Genomic DNA, 15,418 nt, shown 5'->3' on the forward strand with positions numbered 1-15,418 from the left:
AAAGAAAAAAAACTAAAAGGGACAGTCTCACTTAGGAGCTAATTTCTTCTTCAGGTTTGCATCACATCTCCAAATGTATTTAAAAACTAAGAAGCACTTGGTGTCCAGCAAACAACTTACAAAAGAAATATATTATTCTGCAATGGAATATCTTACTAAGGAAGTAAGATATGTCTGTACTTCTTAGGTTTGGATAAAGGCAATGAAATGAAATTAGAAACATGTTCACTCTCTCAGACAGCTGAAATAACACAATATAGATTTTTCCATTCATAGTTTGCATGACTGTATGAAGAGTTGTCTGAAAGTAAAACAAAGTTAATATATGCTCTCTCTGTGAGGAAAAATACAGACAAATATTTACCTAAACTGTCTAGAAGCAATAAAAGCATTAATGTATTCTCTCCCAGTAAAATTGCTGCATACATATATAGGCATATAAACATGTGTATACACATATCTATGTTTATATACATATACACATATACATATATAAATTGACAGATAAGAAGCTATCTATAACTTCATTGTAAACACCTGAGATTGTGTGTATTGAGATTAAGTGTTGATAATAAATTACATAAAATGAAAAGCTTAGGAAAAAACTCCAAAAAGGAAGTTTAATTTGCAGACTTTATCATTAGGACTACAGAATCTCTAAATTTCTCAGTACTACCACATACCCTTCCCCTGACACTTCACTAGGTTGAATGAATAAAATGAACTGAAAACAGTTCTACATCTTCCTGTCTTGGCTTAGGTTGCCACATTTTACATACTGTTTCACATGCTGGGAATCTGAATTTTATTTTCATTAAAAAAAAAAAAAAAAAAAAAAAAAAACTAAACAAAACCACAAACATAAATGAAACACCAAGGTCATGAAAAGCATCTGTCTTTATAATAGGTTTGGAGTGAAGTTTCTATTTAGCTAAGCAATTATTATAGTGCTGTCAAGACTAAGGTATTAATAGATTTTGCTTAATTTACAATGCTGAAGTGGTCATCTGTTTCAGTTTTCTCAATATCCAAACCTCATTGTCTCCGTACAAGGTGACATATAACTTGAGAACTAACATGCGTTTTAGCAATATAACAAAGAAAATGGAAAACAACAGATTATTTAATTGTTGTATAAGTATGTTTACTTACCTCAGGTTTGTCTCTTAGACCCTAGTTGTGTTGTACTCAGACTCATGTTTGCTTAGAGACCCAATGAGGCAGAACCTGGAATGTTATGGCTATTTCATTCAAAATAATAATGTTTGCATAGAAAAAAAGAAATATATGCATATAGATACTTAATAAACACTTCACCTTGATAATCTGATCAATATTAGTGAAGTAATTTACATTGGCATGCAATTAGATTTAAATAATCAAATAACTTATTTTTTTAAGAGACAGAAAAACCTTAATGTGCAAATAAAATATGGATGGCATGTAAACAGTCACAAGAAGTGCATATATAATGCATGCAAGAGAAAACACAAATATATATAAAAAAGTTTCCGTATTCTTTTTCAAATAAATGGTTCATAAATGTTTCTGGTTTTCTTTTTCTTTTACTTGTAAACTTTTAATCATTCATATTTTCAGTAATTCAAAGTGCAATATATGGTAGAAATAGCTCTTTTATTAAAAATATCATGCTCAACATTTTATTGATTATAAAGATTCATTTTGACCACATTCTTATATGTAAATATATGAGTATTCTCCATTCAGTATACTGCCTCATGTTCTAATCAATATATATATGTATGTTAATATGGGAAGTGAAGATACTGTGATTAATAATGGAACAGATACAGTAAAGTTTTGCAAAAATTGTCATCCATTATATAAAACATAATTTTTCATGAGAAATGGGGTTTCCTTACCATAGGACTGTGTTTCTTATTACTGTGCCATGCATTGAAATGGATACATATATATTTTTACTTATTGATGTATTGATTTAGAAATGTTAGAACAACAGTGGATGATACACAAGGCCACCTCAGTTACAAGGAAACCACATGTATGTGGTTCTTTGAAAAACTAGATTCACACAAAATCTTCTTTGGTTTTTAAAATTTGTACCTGTTCTCTGTTGATCATCTGTGTGTGAATGCATGTTGTTATGTGTAAAATAGTAAAAGAAAAAGAAAGATATAAAATAGAAAGGTAAAACTCAGGTACAGGATCCTTCAGGAAATTGGAGCAGAGATGAGAGACAGGAAGAGAGAGATAATATAATGGTATGTGCTGTCAGGAAACAGAAGTTTAAACAATAAATAAAGAAGAAAGAAAATACATTTTTACTGAATAAAGAGTGAATATGTTTGGGAAATCAAGTCCTTAGACAATAGCCTTCATCAAAAATCTATTGATACTGACCGCTGAACAGCTTTATCATGTCTGGACAGCCTGTGACTTGTGGTTGGTACCTCTTCAATTTCATCTATCTCACACGCATCTGCAGCATCTTGTGAGTAGCTATGCTTCATGACAAGGATATTTCTCCTGTTCATGGGCTGAATGAGTGGTTTTACAGGCTGGGGTTGTATTTCTGTCAAGACAGAAGCATCTCTTGTGCTGAGGTTACTACGGCTGCCCTTAATGCTAGACACTTGTGATCCACAGTGATGGTCATGAATGCATTTTGAAGATGATCTCCGCAGTTTATGATAATTTTCAAAGTCATCTGCAACATCAGCAAGGTCAGCTGTAGGCCCAGTCCCTCTAAGAGTGCATAACTCATAATGAGGAGGCTCGAACACCTCCTGGAACACTGTTTGATCAAAGTCTGTTTTCCTTTGGACAAATTTTTTACGAGGCTGTTTGATCTGTACTATAACAGAGACAATGATGAGGATGATCACAATGCAAGAAGTCACCCCAATGATAGTCCCACTGGTGTTGGTAAGTTGGTCCAATAGGTTAGCTTTTCTCTTTTCTGTGTGATGGGAGAAAAAAAAATCACAATGATAAGTTCAAGAAGAGTGCAGTTCAAGAATTAAAACAATCATGGTGGATTCACAGTTTACTGCAAAGCTGAGCCTAGTCCATGTCTGAATTGACTTAATCAATCTCACTGGCAAAAAGAAAACAAGAAGAAATCAGGTATTTGGGGAAGTCAATGAAACAACACACAGGTCCTCTGTCTGCCTATTCACTTGGTAAGTGGTATGCTACAAGCTTAATTAGTTGAAATAACAATATTTATATTTTATAAAAAGCAACCACTATAACAAGGAGATGGCTTTGTCTTCACCTCTGAACTGCCAAAGCTCCAGATTGTTACAGGTGCTCTCTTCACTATTTTTCTGTCCCTTTCTTCCAGTAAATATATGCAACTAGGACGTCAGGACCAAAAAAGAGCAAGACTACAGGATTTAAAAATTATTTTTTGCATTGAGAATTTCATTGAAGTCCTAATATTTACAAGCTGGCCAGGTCTGTGGACAGTAATCGATGGAAAAAAGTAAACCAGGAGAAAATAGAAAAGTTATTTTAACTGAGGTTTCAGAAAATAAAAGTTTCTGACTTATTGGTTACTACAACTTTTCTGAACACTCATAAAGAAACAAAAGCTGATCCTACCTACCATCCTTTACTCAGGGGCCTCTAGGATGTTAGCCAGCAAATTCAGCTTTTTGTATGAAGAAAACACGCAGTAAAATAATAAAAAGAAAAACAATCTCACCCTACTGTTATGTATATTTCTCTGTGATTTGCTTTCAAATGGCTGCAGACACATGAGATAGTGACTGAGTCTTGTATAAATCCAAACTGAAACCACTTGCATCAGTCTCTCACAGACATAGCAACACTTGACAACTGTGATTAAGTTTCAATACCCAGTTTAGTGTAATTTTTCCTGGCAACCTAAAATATACCAAAGGATTTAATAAAAAGCCTTTGAAATGAAAGTTATTGGCACCAAAACAATAATATCCATCTCTTCATAATCTCCTAGATACCAAAAATGAACTTTTCAGTACTCCTGATTTTCTTCTCTTGTAGAGTGAACTGGGGTTTCTCTAACCAACAGAGACTCTGGGGAAGCAACAGACTTAGAAAATGCAACACAGCTACAAATGAACTTTTTGCTACAATCAGCAAACCTCCTTTTCTAGTCAGAAAAGCAAGAGAAGATAAATGCACAAGACCAAATAAAAAGATACTTGGCAAATGAAAGATGAAAATCATTCCAGAAATTAAAGAGGAGGGGATATTTTCTGCTTTTCTCTGTTCTGAAAAATCAGAGAACAGATAATTATTTCCCAATTGTACGTTTAGATTCTTTGAGGAATATTATTCCATGCCACAGTTTTGCTGTGTTCATTTGAAGTATTTTTTCATTTGTGCTGTTGCCCTATTGCACTGCTTGTCAGGATTTTACAGGCTTCAGCAGACTTATGAGCTGACTGCTAATCCATCTCATTCTGAATTTTTTCTTGATTGGTTCCTAAATTTGGCATATCCCATGTTTCCAGGAACAAATCTGCAGTAGCAGTGGCAGGAGGAGCCAGCAGGAGGGAAGCAAACTGTGTCCCTAGCCTGCAATGTAAATCAGTTAAGCTCTTTTCCCTGAAGACAACACAGATGTTGATTTCTGTTGATTTCTTTTTTTTTTTTTTTTTTTTCTCCCCAGAAACCCAGAACAGTATTTAGAAGCCATTGTCAGCACTTGGTTAGGACCTATAAAATAGACATTATGTCTGATTTTCTGTGCTTGTTCCTTGCTCTTCAGTTTCACTTGATTATAGGTAGATTTGGTTGCTTTCTTAGAGTCTTAATTCCACTTCAGCTTGGTGTTTTAGGCAAGTGCATGGTATACAGTTAAAAGACACTGGCCACCATATGTTACTCCACTACAAAGGTAACTATGACAAAAGAACCAAACTATTACTTTAATTAACATTTTAGATTGCACAGGAAAAAGAGACCAAGTGATCAGAATACCTGTCAGAAGGACACAACCAGCCAGAAGGATATAATCAACACAAATCAACACTAAGAAAAAAATTGCTAACAGTGATAGTAAAATCCATTAGTATTTTTACCTCTCTCTATTTTTTCTGTTGATGTATGCACCCCTCTGAATTACTCTTCCTTAGCATTGACCCACCTGGCACACGCTTAACAAGAAACTAAGGATAATATGCTGTGTCCCACTCAATGTTTTGAATTCTACACATTACCTTTGCAGTGGTTTTCATCCCAAGGATACACACAATTCTGGAGTCCATTGCAGACCAATGTATTATTAATACACATATTACTGTGGCAAAAGAATGTGTTGGCTTCACAAGGGGCTAAAAACAAAAAAGAAAAAACTGATATTAAGTGGGAAATCATTCAGCTCTGCACAACAAACACATCTGAGAGTGATCACGTAATCTGTAATAGGAGAAAGCTATACAACTCAGGTTCCTTGAGTGTATTTCATATTCAACATGCAACATTGAGAGCACTCAAGTCACATACCTTTTAAGATTCTATGGCAAAAGATTTTCAGGTCTGTCTAAGATAGATAGATTTTCCCATAATCTGACTCTCATGACTGTAGTGGGTTGGTCCTCCTTACATTGGTGGGGGTCATTGATGTGTTATCAACACTTTCAGCCACAGAACCAAAGCATAGCACACTATGGGCTGCTGTGAAAAAGCTGACTCTATCCCAGCCAGAAACAGTGTATGGGAAATAATTTATTTTAAAGTTTGTTGCTGAAACTCCAGTTTTAGAAGAAAACTCGTGTGACTCAAAGAAGATATGTATAATACTTTAGTACCCATATCAACTGTGCCTGAACATTTATCCACAGAGAAAATAAAATTATTTTAAAACCTTTTGGCTACAGTAAAAAAGTACCCCTTTGATCATAAGTTTGAAGATGAAAAAAAGCGTAAGTCTTCAGTGTCCCTGAAGCCCGTTGTCTAGGAGAATCACAAAGGCTTTACTGAAGGCCTTATTCTGTTACTGTGAAGAAACAGCTTGGAAGCCATCAGAAGGAACTGTACATGCTGCTAAACTGTGCTACTTACTCAAGTGTTGGGAGATGCTTAGGTGTTGGGGTTGCAAAGACACTACTCCAAATTATACAACATAGTAAAGAAGAATTACTCCTCAAATTTCTTCTATTAAAACCAAAACAGAAAATCTTCCTTCATTTGGAAAAAAGTTATAAACTTTATTGTGTTAAATTAGTAAAAATGAACTGTTTACATTTTTTTGTAGCTAAACAATCTCAAATCATTACTGCAATTATTTTTAAGGGAAAGTTGAAAAAATAACCTAAGACTCTTAACTAATCAGAGAGGAGTTATGATGCTTATATTATTGATACTTAGAATTCGATTCTTCATGGTGGTTTTTCTACTCTTCAAATTTAAAAGCAGTTCCTGTGACAACATATATGCATATCACAGAGACGAGTCAGAGTGGACACCTGCTTCAGTGGTTTGCTAACTAAGGACAACAGAAGTGCTTCATATTGTAGAAGCATGACTCCACATACTATGTCAAGAAATCCACTTTTCAATTAGTGCTTAAGTTCAGATATCCATAACTGATTATAAAGGCAGTTATGGTCTCTTAAACAAATAGTAAATGCTAACTTGTACAAACAACCAAATATGCAACCATCCACTCAGATATAACAGTATATGTATACTGTATCTCTTAGCCAATGCAGAAGATTGATCAACAAGAATTGTTCTGCCCACTGTTCAATTTTTGGAAAAATTTGTTATGCCATCTCCTAAGCTGCAGTGACCCTGGTCAGGTCTTAAGTTTGGTACAGGAAGGATTTTACTTTAAACTGGACAGAAAGAGCAGAAAGCATGCATATTAGCAAGAGAAGGTGCTTGGGTACAGTCCTTATCTATCTGCTGCTATAATTTGGGGACTATGAGGACTGGGTCTGGAGTATACTGTGATGTGATATGATACATCATGATGTGACACATCGTATAGGGGACACACTATAGGCACTATCATCCTTTCAAACTTTGGCTGCAATCCCTGTTTCTGGACAAGGCAAGGATCTTTTGGGACTGGTTCTTTCTAACACACAGAAGTCGTCTCACTGCCTGCTTTAAATGAACAAGTGAGAGAGGGAGACAATTTGTGAAAGGGAAACCTAAGAAAACTTAAGTAACTACTCATTCAAAATACATGCTGATAAGTGGGAAGTGCACAAGAAGAGAAGAACTAAATGACAAATGGAGAAAGCACAAGGAGTGATAGGGAAATTAAAAAAAAAAAAAAGGTGGATAAGGAAAGTGTATGCTAATAAAGCCATAAAGGAGCAAAAACAAAACAAAAAACAAGCACACACACACACATACAAGAACACAAACCCAAAACTAACCAACTAACAACAACAAAAGAAAATCCCAAAACAAAAACCAAAAAAAACTAAACCAAAACAAAAAACCCCCAAACACTACAAGATATGCAAAGTGGAATAAAAGGGCTTAGAAGTGAAGGAGTGAGAACAGAGTGCTGTGTCTGAGCAGGCAGAATCTCTTAGGTGTCTATGACTTGCTCTTGCCACTTTAAAATCAGTATGATTTAATCCTGAATGCAACAGCAAAGAAAGGATCTATAGTGGAAAAACAACCCCAAAATAATAGAGAACAATTTAAGGAAAAAAAGGAGAACTGTGTAAGGCCGAATAAATGACTTTAGAAGTATAGTGGTGGTAAAATGAAGAACTATGGGAAGGTAGTAAAGGAAGTGAAAGGAAGAAGAAGAAAGAGAGAACTGCACAGTTCTCTGTTGATACTTAAGGCGTTCTGCACTGAAAGGAATGACAAGAGATTTTATACCAAATTAAAAATATTAAGAAATAAGAGAGAAAAAATAAGAGTAGTAAAAAAGATTTTTTTTTTTTGTAGATTTAAGAAGAGGACATATTTGTGCAAAGTGATGGTAGGGACATCAGGAAATGAAAGGCAGGAGAAAGGGAGAAAAAAAGAAAGAAAATTTCTATTTCTCTAAATTGTGCTGTTGAACTATGGAGGAAAGAGATGGTAGGTGAATAAAAGTCAAAACTAAATTAATAATGAGGCAGAGCAAACTTAACATGAGAGAAACCCAAATGTAAAATTCCTAAACCTAATGACAAACAGCTCCCTCTTGTCTATGTTTATAAAATTAGTGTAGTCAAGTCCTCTCTATGGTCCCTTGAACCTGGAGTAATTAAGCTGGACCAGAAATCAATATATTTTCGTCACTCTAATGAAGGCTTTTTGTTGGAACAAATGAGAGTATCAAGGGAAGCTGAAAACTTGTCAGTCCCATTGTACATTTGAGGATTTTTTTTTTCCCTTGAAGAGGCACAGCAAAGGGGTCTTGGTATGCTGCATCAAGGACATTCTAGTAATAGCAAAAAGACAAATGAACCAGTAGTAAACAGGATTATTTTACAGAAAGATGGATCTGGTCCTGATGCTTTCCTGAAGCTATTATAGAACCAAGGATGGGAGTGGAAACAAGCAGACAAGGATGTGGCAGCAACACCTGATAGCTTAACCTAAGTCTTGAGCCACACTTATGTCAATGCCTCAATAACAAACGTTTAAACCTGGGGAAGGTTTGTGGCTGTTGTCACAAAAGGAAGCTACCGCTATCATGAGCTTCAACTAGATAAAGCAGCACAAACGTCTACACCCAGCAGAAGCCCTACTCAATCAGTCTGTGATCTTCCACATGACTGTATAAATGTCCTTTAAATAAAATAGCAACAGGAATGCAGAGAGTCCTGACTTGTGTTGAGTGATGAGGCAAGTGAGAGGTTTTGGGTGATGATTAGTGGGCAGCCCAGTGTCAGCCCTCAGATACCAATATTGTAGTAAGTGTCTGTCTGCTACAGACTACCTTATTATGGACAAGAACTAGGTGAAACCTTCTTCAGACAGATGGAAGAAGCCTCACATTTGCAGATCCTGGTCCTTATGGAGGATTTTAACTACCTGGTATCTGTGGAGGTCAACACAGTAGGGCACAAGCAAGCCAGGAGGTTTCCAGAGTGTGTTGATGATAATTTCCTGATACAGTTAACCAAGGAGGTGTTAAGGGGAGCTCTGCTGGGCCTTATACTTTCATAAACAAGCAAGAACCAGTTGGGAATGTAAACGTCAGGTGCAGCTCTGGCTGCAGTAGTAATGAGATGGTGGAATTCGTGATGCTACAAAGAGGGAATAAAGCGAAAAGCAAGATCACGACCCTGCACCTCAGGAGAGCAAAATTTCACTGTTGAGGGGTCTGTTTGGAAGAATGCCATTGGAGGTGGTCCTGGAAAGATAAGGGATCCAGGAAAGTTGGTTGAATTCTACAGGATGAATCTCCTCGAACTGCAATGGTTGTCTGTCTTGACAAGCAGAAAATCAAGTGAAGTTAGCCTGCACAGATGAATAATGAGCTCCTGACCAAACTCAAACATAAAAAAGACACGTACAAGACATGGCAGCAGGATCAGATGATCCCAGCAGAAATATAGGGGCACTGACCAAGGATGCAGTGATACAGTTAGGAAAGCCCACCTAAAGTTGAATCTGGTGAGGGCTGTAAAGGGCAACAAAAATGACTTCTACAGGTATGTCATCTGCCAAAGAAAGATGAAGGAAAGTGTGGGTGTGATGCTGAATGGGGTAGGGAACTTGGCATTAAAGTAGATGGAAATGGTCGAGGTACTGAATGCCACCTTCTCCTCCATCTTTTTTTTTTTTTTCGGTGGGATTTGCCTTTTGGAATTCCAAGCACTTGATATGTGACAGGACAAGAAGAAATGAACATTAAATGAAATACAGAAAATTCCCCTTAAATGCAAAACCAAACTTTTACTTTGAGGCTGGTCAAACACTCTGCAGGAGCTGTTTTCCCAGAGACGTTGTGGAGTCTTCATCATTGAACATGTTCAAAACCCAACCAGACACAGCCCTGAGAGACCTGCTGTAGCTGACACTGCTTTCAGCAGGAGGATTGGACTAGACCATATCTCAGAGTCCCTTCCCACCTCAGCCCTTCTGCGACTCTCTGAAAAGACGGCTTCGTAATTAAATTAAAAGTAACAACTGGGAGCACACAATTATGTTATTTCTCCTGTGTCCCAAAGCTGTCTTGAGTCAAGCTCTGCCAAAGGGCTGGCCTAGAAACAAGTGAGACAGTGTATTCAGCACAATGAATTATTATAATTATTATGACAAAAGATAACAAATTAGAACTATGCATATCACTCAACCTGGTATATTTTAGTAACTTAAAGTCTTTGATAAATTTTTGGATTTTTACAGCATCAAAATGCTATAATTTGAATTAAATCACCAATTAAAGAAAAAAAATATTATTAAACATTCTTTTTCCAGTTTGGATTCAAACCAATAATTATCTTTATGTAAAAATATAATATATAAAAAAAAATACATACAAAACAAAATACTTCAAAAATTTCATTCTACATTATTTTTAATGATAATAGTTTCTCTTTTTTTTAGTGGTATGTGTAAGGATACTTTGTATCTTAATATAAAAACAGATTTTATAGTTATTGAATTAATTTTAGTAGAATATCTGCTTCGCAACAGGTATTTATTCTGAACACAAGATGGTGCACTTATCCTAGAAGATATATAAGCAAGTGAGTTAACAGGAACAGACATGATATCTCAGAACCTCTTCAAGGTTTACAAAATCTATACTTTTTAAAAACCTGTATTAATAACCCTATTTCTCTTATCTGTCATGTAAATATATTTTGTTTCCAGTACAAGTTAGGAGATTGTTATAATGATCATATTTCAGAAGGTTACCATCACAGTATTCAAAAAAGCCTGAGTTTAGTATTTGAAGGTTACTACTTTCAAAATTTGTACAAGTCAACCCAATGGACTTGTCTATATTTTCATACTATTAGAAGGTTTGGGGAATGCACATGGAGCCAGTAATCTATACTTTTTCATTTACTAATACAAAATGATCATAAATTCTTTTAATCCTGCATAGCCCCAAGGCAGAGTAACATAAAGAACATTAATAGTTCTTCCATATGTCATATTTACAAAGTAACATGAAATAAAAGCTGTCATATTTTATTTTTTTTAAATACTACTTTCACTAAGGCATTAAGATAAACACCCACAAGTAATACATGCACATTTATACTATAAAATAACAATATTTATAGAGCACTTTAGCAATTAAATATTCTGTGTTATTAATTATTTTTATATTATTGAGATGTTATTACATTAATAATAAAATACATTATCTGTGTGTGTTGAGCACTATTTTATTGGGCATTACAGGATACTTTAGGTATAAAATACAAACATGGCCAGGTCAAAATACTTTTACAAGGTGAAGTCAAAATCTGTCTTGTTCTGGTCCTGCTGTGAAGCCTGGCTGTTCCACTTCAATGCAGCACTATCTCCAGTGTATTTACACTGTTTCTCAGCACCATGCAGAGTTAATGTAACTCCTTTGCTTCTGGGCTGTGAACTAGCTCTGATCAAGCTAGCTTGGGCATCTACGTCATACTTCATTGAATCATGTGGATTTACCCTTTGAGCCTGTTTCAAGAGAGGGATTTCAGTCTGGGAATCCCTAATCTCAGATGAATGCCCTACCCTACTAGCCATTTTTAGACTTACCTCTCTTTCCCCTTTCCCTTCTTCTCATAACGTTTTTGAGAGGTCTTGCTTTCTCCTGATATTGAATGGGAAAATTCTGAAATCTTAATAATGGTTACATGTGAGAAATGTTTTACACTGAACTCATTGGACATTTCACACCTACTCCTCATATCCTCAAGACAGCTCATTGCATCATGATCTACATATGAATTCTTTAAGTATAGATCATTTGGATTTTTTTCCCACTGCTCCTTACTGAAAAATAGAGTTTCTTTCTTTGACAAGAGACCAAAAAAAAAAAAAAAAATTAAATTAAAAAAAAAAATATTCAGGTGTTCCTTGGATCACCCTTGAAACAGAAGAATAAGTTTTCTCTCAGCATCTCCAAGGAACAGTTCATTGGTTGTGCTGAGAGACTGTTTCACTTACTTTATTAAAATTATGAAATTACTAAGGTGGTTTTAGTACTGTACACTAGAAGTATATTACCTGAAGTAAAATTACTTATCTTTCATTTTCCAGTAATGAAAAAAAGATATCATTAAAATGCAGCTATTAGAAACTTGAAAATGAAATGTGCTTAATACTGAACTTCCTTTCTCAGCCACCTTCAGAGAGCTCCGTTCAAGATAAATGTAACTTTTATGGATATTTAATACCAGATACACATCAATAATCTACTCTTTAAAAAACATTTCTGTGTGGTTTCATGGGGTTTTTTTTGGAATACAGACTCACCAGAGAATGGCAGCTCAGGAGCATGTGTTCAGAGCTCCAGTCTGTGTTCAGTGTTTATACTTTAGACATCACAAAAAGCTACTTTGTTCAGGACAGAGAAGCATTGGGGTGCTTAGACAGTGAGGGTTTTTCACTACACATGACTGAAAATAGCACAGAGGGGCAGAAAATCATAGATGACTGCTCACCAGTAAGGAGGCACTCTCAATGTTACTTTTTTATGTATTAGTATGGAAGTAGGGAGCAAAACTGTAATCTATTTACACTCCTAGATCCTCACAAAGGGAAACCATCTCTTCACATGTGTCACACTTTGTTCTCTTTCTCAGTAGCTCCTTTAGCATTACCACAACAGTCAGTAATACTGTATACCAGCCTGTTCCCCATGAGAGAATTCCCTTTGCTGAGGTGATCATCATCAGTGATTCTGGTTGTAAACAAGGTCTTGAGCACTGTTACTCAATAAAGCTGTGCACTGCTCTTCTATACATTGCCCTAGATTTCTCTCCAAGTCAAGGTATTGTTAATAAAAAGAAAATAAGAATGATAGAACTTGTGCTCCTTTAAGAAAGCCATGTGTGATGGGTTTCAAAGCAGGCTTAGAGCTCAAAGATGCAACAAAAGAAAAGAAGGAATTATTTTTTTCTGGTCTGGTGTTTTTGATGCAGGGTAATGGACAGAGAAGGAAACAATGCTACCAAATAGAAGTCAGAGGTGAGAGAACGAACATCATGCCTGCTGTACACACAGAGGGATTTTCTCTTAGTCCATCTGCCTGGTTCTGCGAATCTGCTTTTAGGTTAAGGCGTGTGTCCGCTCAGAAACAGCTCTTTGAAGAAGCTGTAGGTGTAACATGTCTGTCATTAATCAGGCTGGAGATCACTCTCACAGTCATGGAAAATGAAATGAACAGTTAGTCAGTGGGTGGAAAAACAAACTCATTTTTCAAGTCTTCTTACTAGATGAACAGACACCTTTTGATGACACCAGCGTTTTTGTTTTCCTTTCTCTGACTCTTAAATTAATTTACTGGATATTTGAAATCTACTGTAGACAGTGACTATCATACACAAAAACATGATTAGGCATATGTGCTTAGAAGATATATTAAAGCTTAAAAAGATAAGGGCATAAGGAGATAAAACCCATAATCATAGTTGGAAAAGCTAATAATGCTGATCACTCTAAATCATCAGCTATTAAGAATTAATTGGTTATTAAGTGTTACTTAGAGCTTTGCTACTATTTTGATGATGTGAGAATCATTATTGATTATATGGCGTAGGAAATTTAACAACTTCTTGCATTGTATGCCTTTCCTTCAGATGAATTTATAGCACTGCTGCTCTGTAGAGCATCACAGCTAGAGGTTTGGAAACTTGTAAGACCACTTTTCAGACATACATTTCAAATGTAATAGGAGCACGCTGATCAAATCATACGAAAATAATTGTCTAAGAAAACTCTTTAAGGTTTCTTTGTTCTACACAAATGTCAAGTCCCCAGGAAACAGCTCTATAACAAGAATTAACACTAAACACACACAGGAAGGAAACATTCCTCAGGCTAAGTAGCAGGTTTCCACAAAAACAAACAAACAAACAAACCAACCCCTTTCAGTTCACAGAGCCTTGTGTAAGAGAAGACTCACAATCTCAACAACTTAACTCCACACAAAGGAGAAGAACTTGGGGAGCTCCAGATAACACCTCCTGGCCGTTCCCACAACAATAGCAAATACAGTAATTTTACTTTGTCACTCTTTCCCATGCACATAACCACAACAGAAAGGTCATCTATTTTGTTTCTTTCTCAGCTCTAGGTGAACAAAATAGCTTTTTTTCCTCTTTGTCCCCAAGTAGAGACACAGGTGTCTGTTCCCTGATGCACATCTCCCTGAATGAGGTCTGATCCATGCAGATGATCTAATTATTCCCAGACGCTGCTGCAAGATGTTGCAGTTTATGTGCTATGAGCTGTGTCTCTCAGTGCACAGACATCTGCTTGAGCTGACACCTGACAACCAGCACCAGTCTGCAGCATAGGGCAGAACTCATGGACAACTGACATGGCACTGAAAGTAAAATGGGCATCATCTTTAGACCTTTAAAGTCAACTTCCAGCATTAAAAGCCCAGACGCAGTTTCTTGAAATATTTATGAGCAGGCTGTGTATACATATATCAAAGCACAATTTATCCCATAATAAACTTTCAGCTTTAGCACTCAGTGGCTGTTCAGAATAAATTTCAGAAAAAGCATCATGTTAATATTTTCAGCTTCCCAGTCAGAATATCATACAATATAAACTATCATATGTTTACAAGAACAGAGTAGCTCATAAGATGTAACATGTCAGGTAAACATATTAGAAATACTATAAGAGAAAAAAATGCACATTTTTTTCCTTGTTTTCCTTTAAAATATGAAACCTTCGGAAACACACACTTATTTAAATCTTAATTTCAAATTAGTCGTCATAGTGCTTCACTCTCCAGTTCTTTATATGCTCTGAACCTCCAATGTCTATGCAGTTGTTTCTAAGGTAACAGATCAGGATGCCTTGTGAAAGAAATGAATCAGATCTTGAATATTCAAGACATCTCCAGTTTCAGAAATGAAGAAATGGGCAGTATCATCTCAACTACGGGTTCTCAATATATTTTAGACCCTGTCCTGATTTACAGACAAAAAAAAATATGATCCACCCTAAGGCTGCAGTGTGAGAGAAGAGTAGCGTATGCAGTGTCAGGCATGTAGACTGTCAGAAATTTTTAATCAGAGCCATAATTAAGGAATTACAGAGGCTGTTCTCAACAGAGCCTCATTGCCTAATTCCAGGGTACACACGCAGAGAATATAGATGAAGAATGTGTTAGGTAAGATTGTGCCTCCATTCCAATCACTGACAGCCACACTGAAATCTTCCTGTCAGACACATGATGCACAAACCAAAAAATAAATTCTAATACTTAAAACCCAACAACTAAATTTTTGCTTAACAATATATTACATATATTCTTATTGATATATGCATTCTGAAATATAAACAA

General features: G+C 35.8%; 1 protein-coding gene across 1 annotated transcript in view; it reads right to left on the bottom strand.

Moving 5' to 3' along the window:
- Positions 1–1,166: 1,166 nt before the first annotated feature.
- NETO1 (neuropilin and tolloid like 1) overlaps positions 1,167–15,418 on the bottom strand; it is a gene marked incomplete at both ends in the record, with an annotated part of 67,513 nt that continues 53,261 nt past the window's right edge. The window contains 3 exons of the mRNA XM_082044987.1: positions 1,167–1,227; positions 2,383–2,941; positions 5,193–5,306. Of these exons, the coding sequence (XP_081901113.1) occupies positions 1,167–1,227; positions 2,383–2,941; positions 5,193–5,306 (734 nt within the window). The remainder of the gene's footprint in view (positions 1,228–2,382; positions 2,942–5,192; positions 5,307–15,418) is intronic.

This window comes from Streptopelia decaocto (assembly GCF_964273445.1).
Source record: "Streptopelia decaocto genome assembly, chromosome: 2".
Lineage (NCBI taxonomy): Eukaryota > Metazoa > Chordata > Aves > Columbiformes > Columbidae > Streptopelia > Streptopelia decaocto.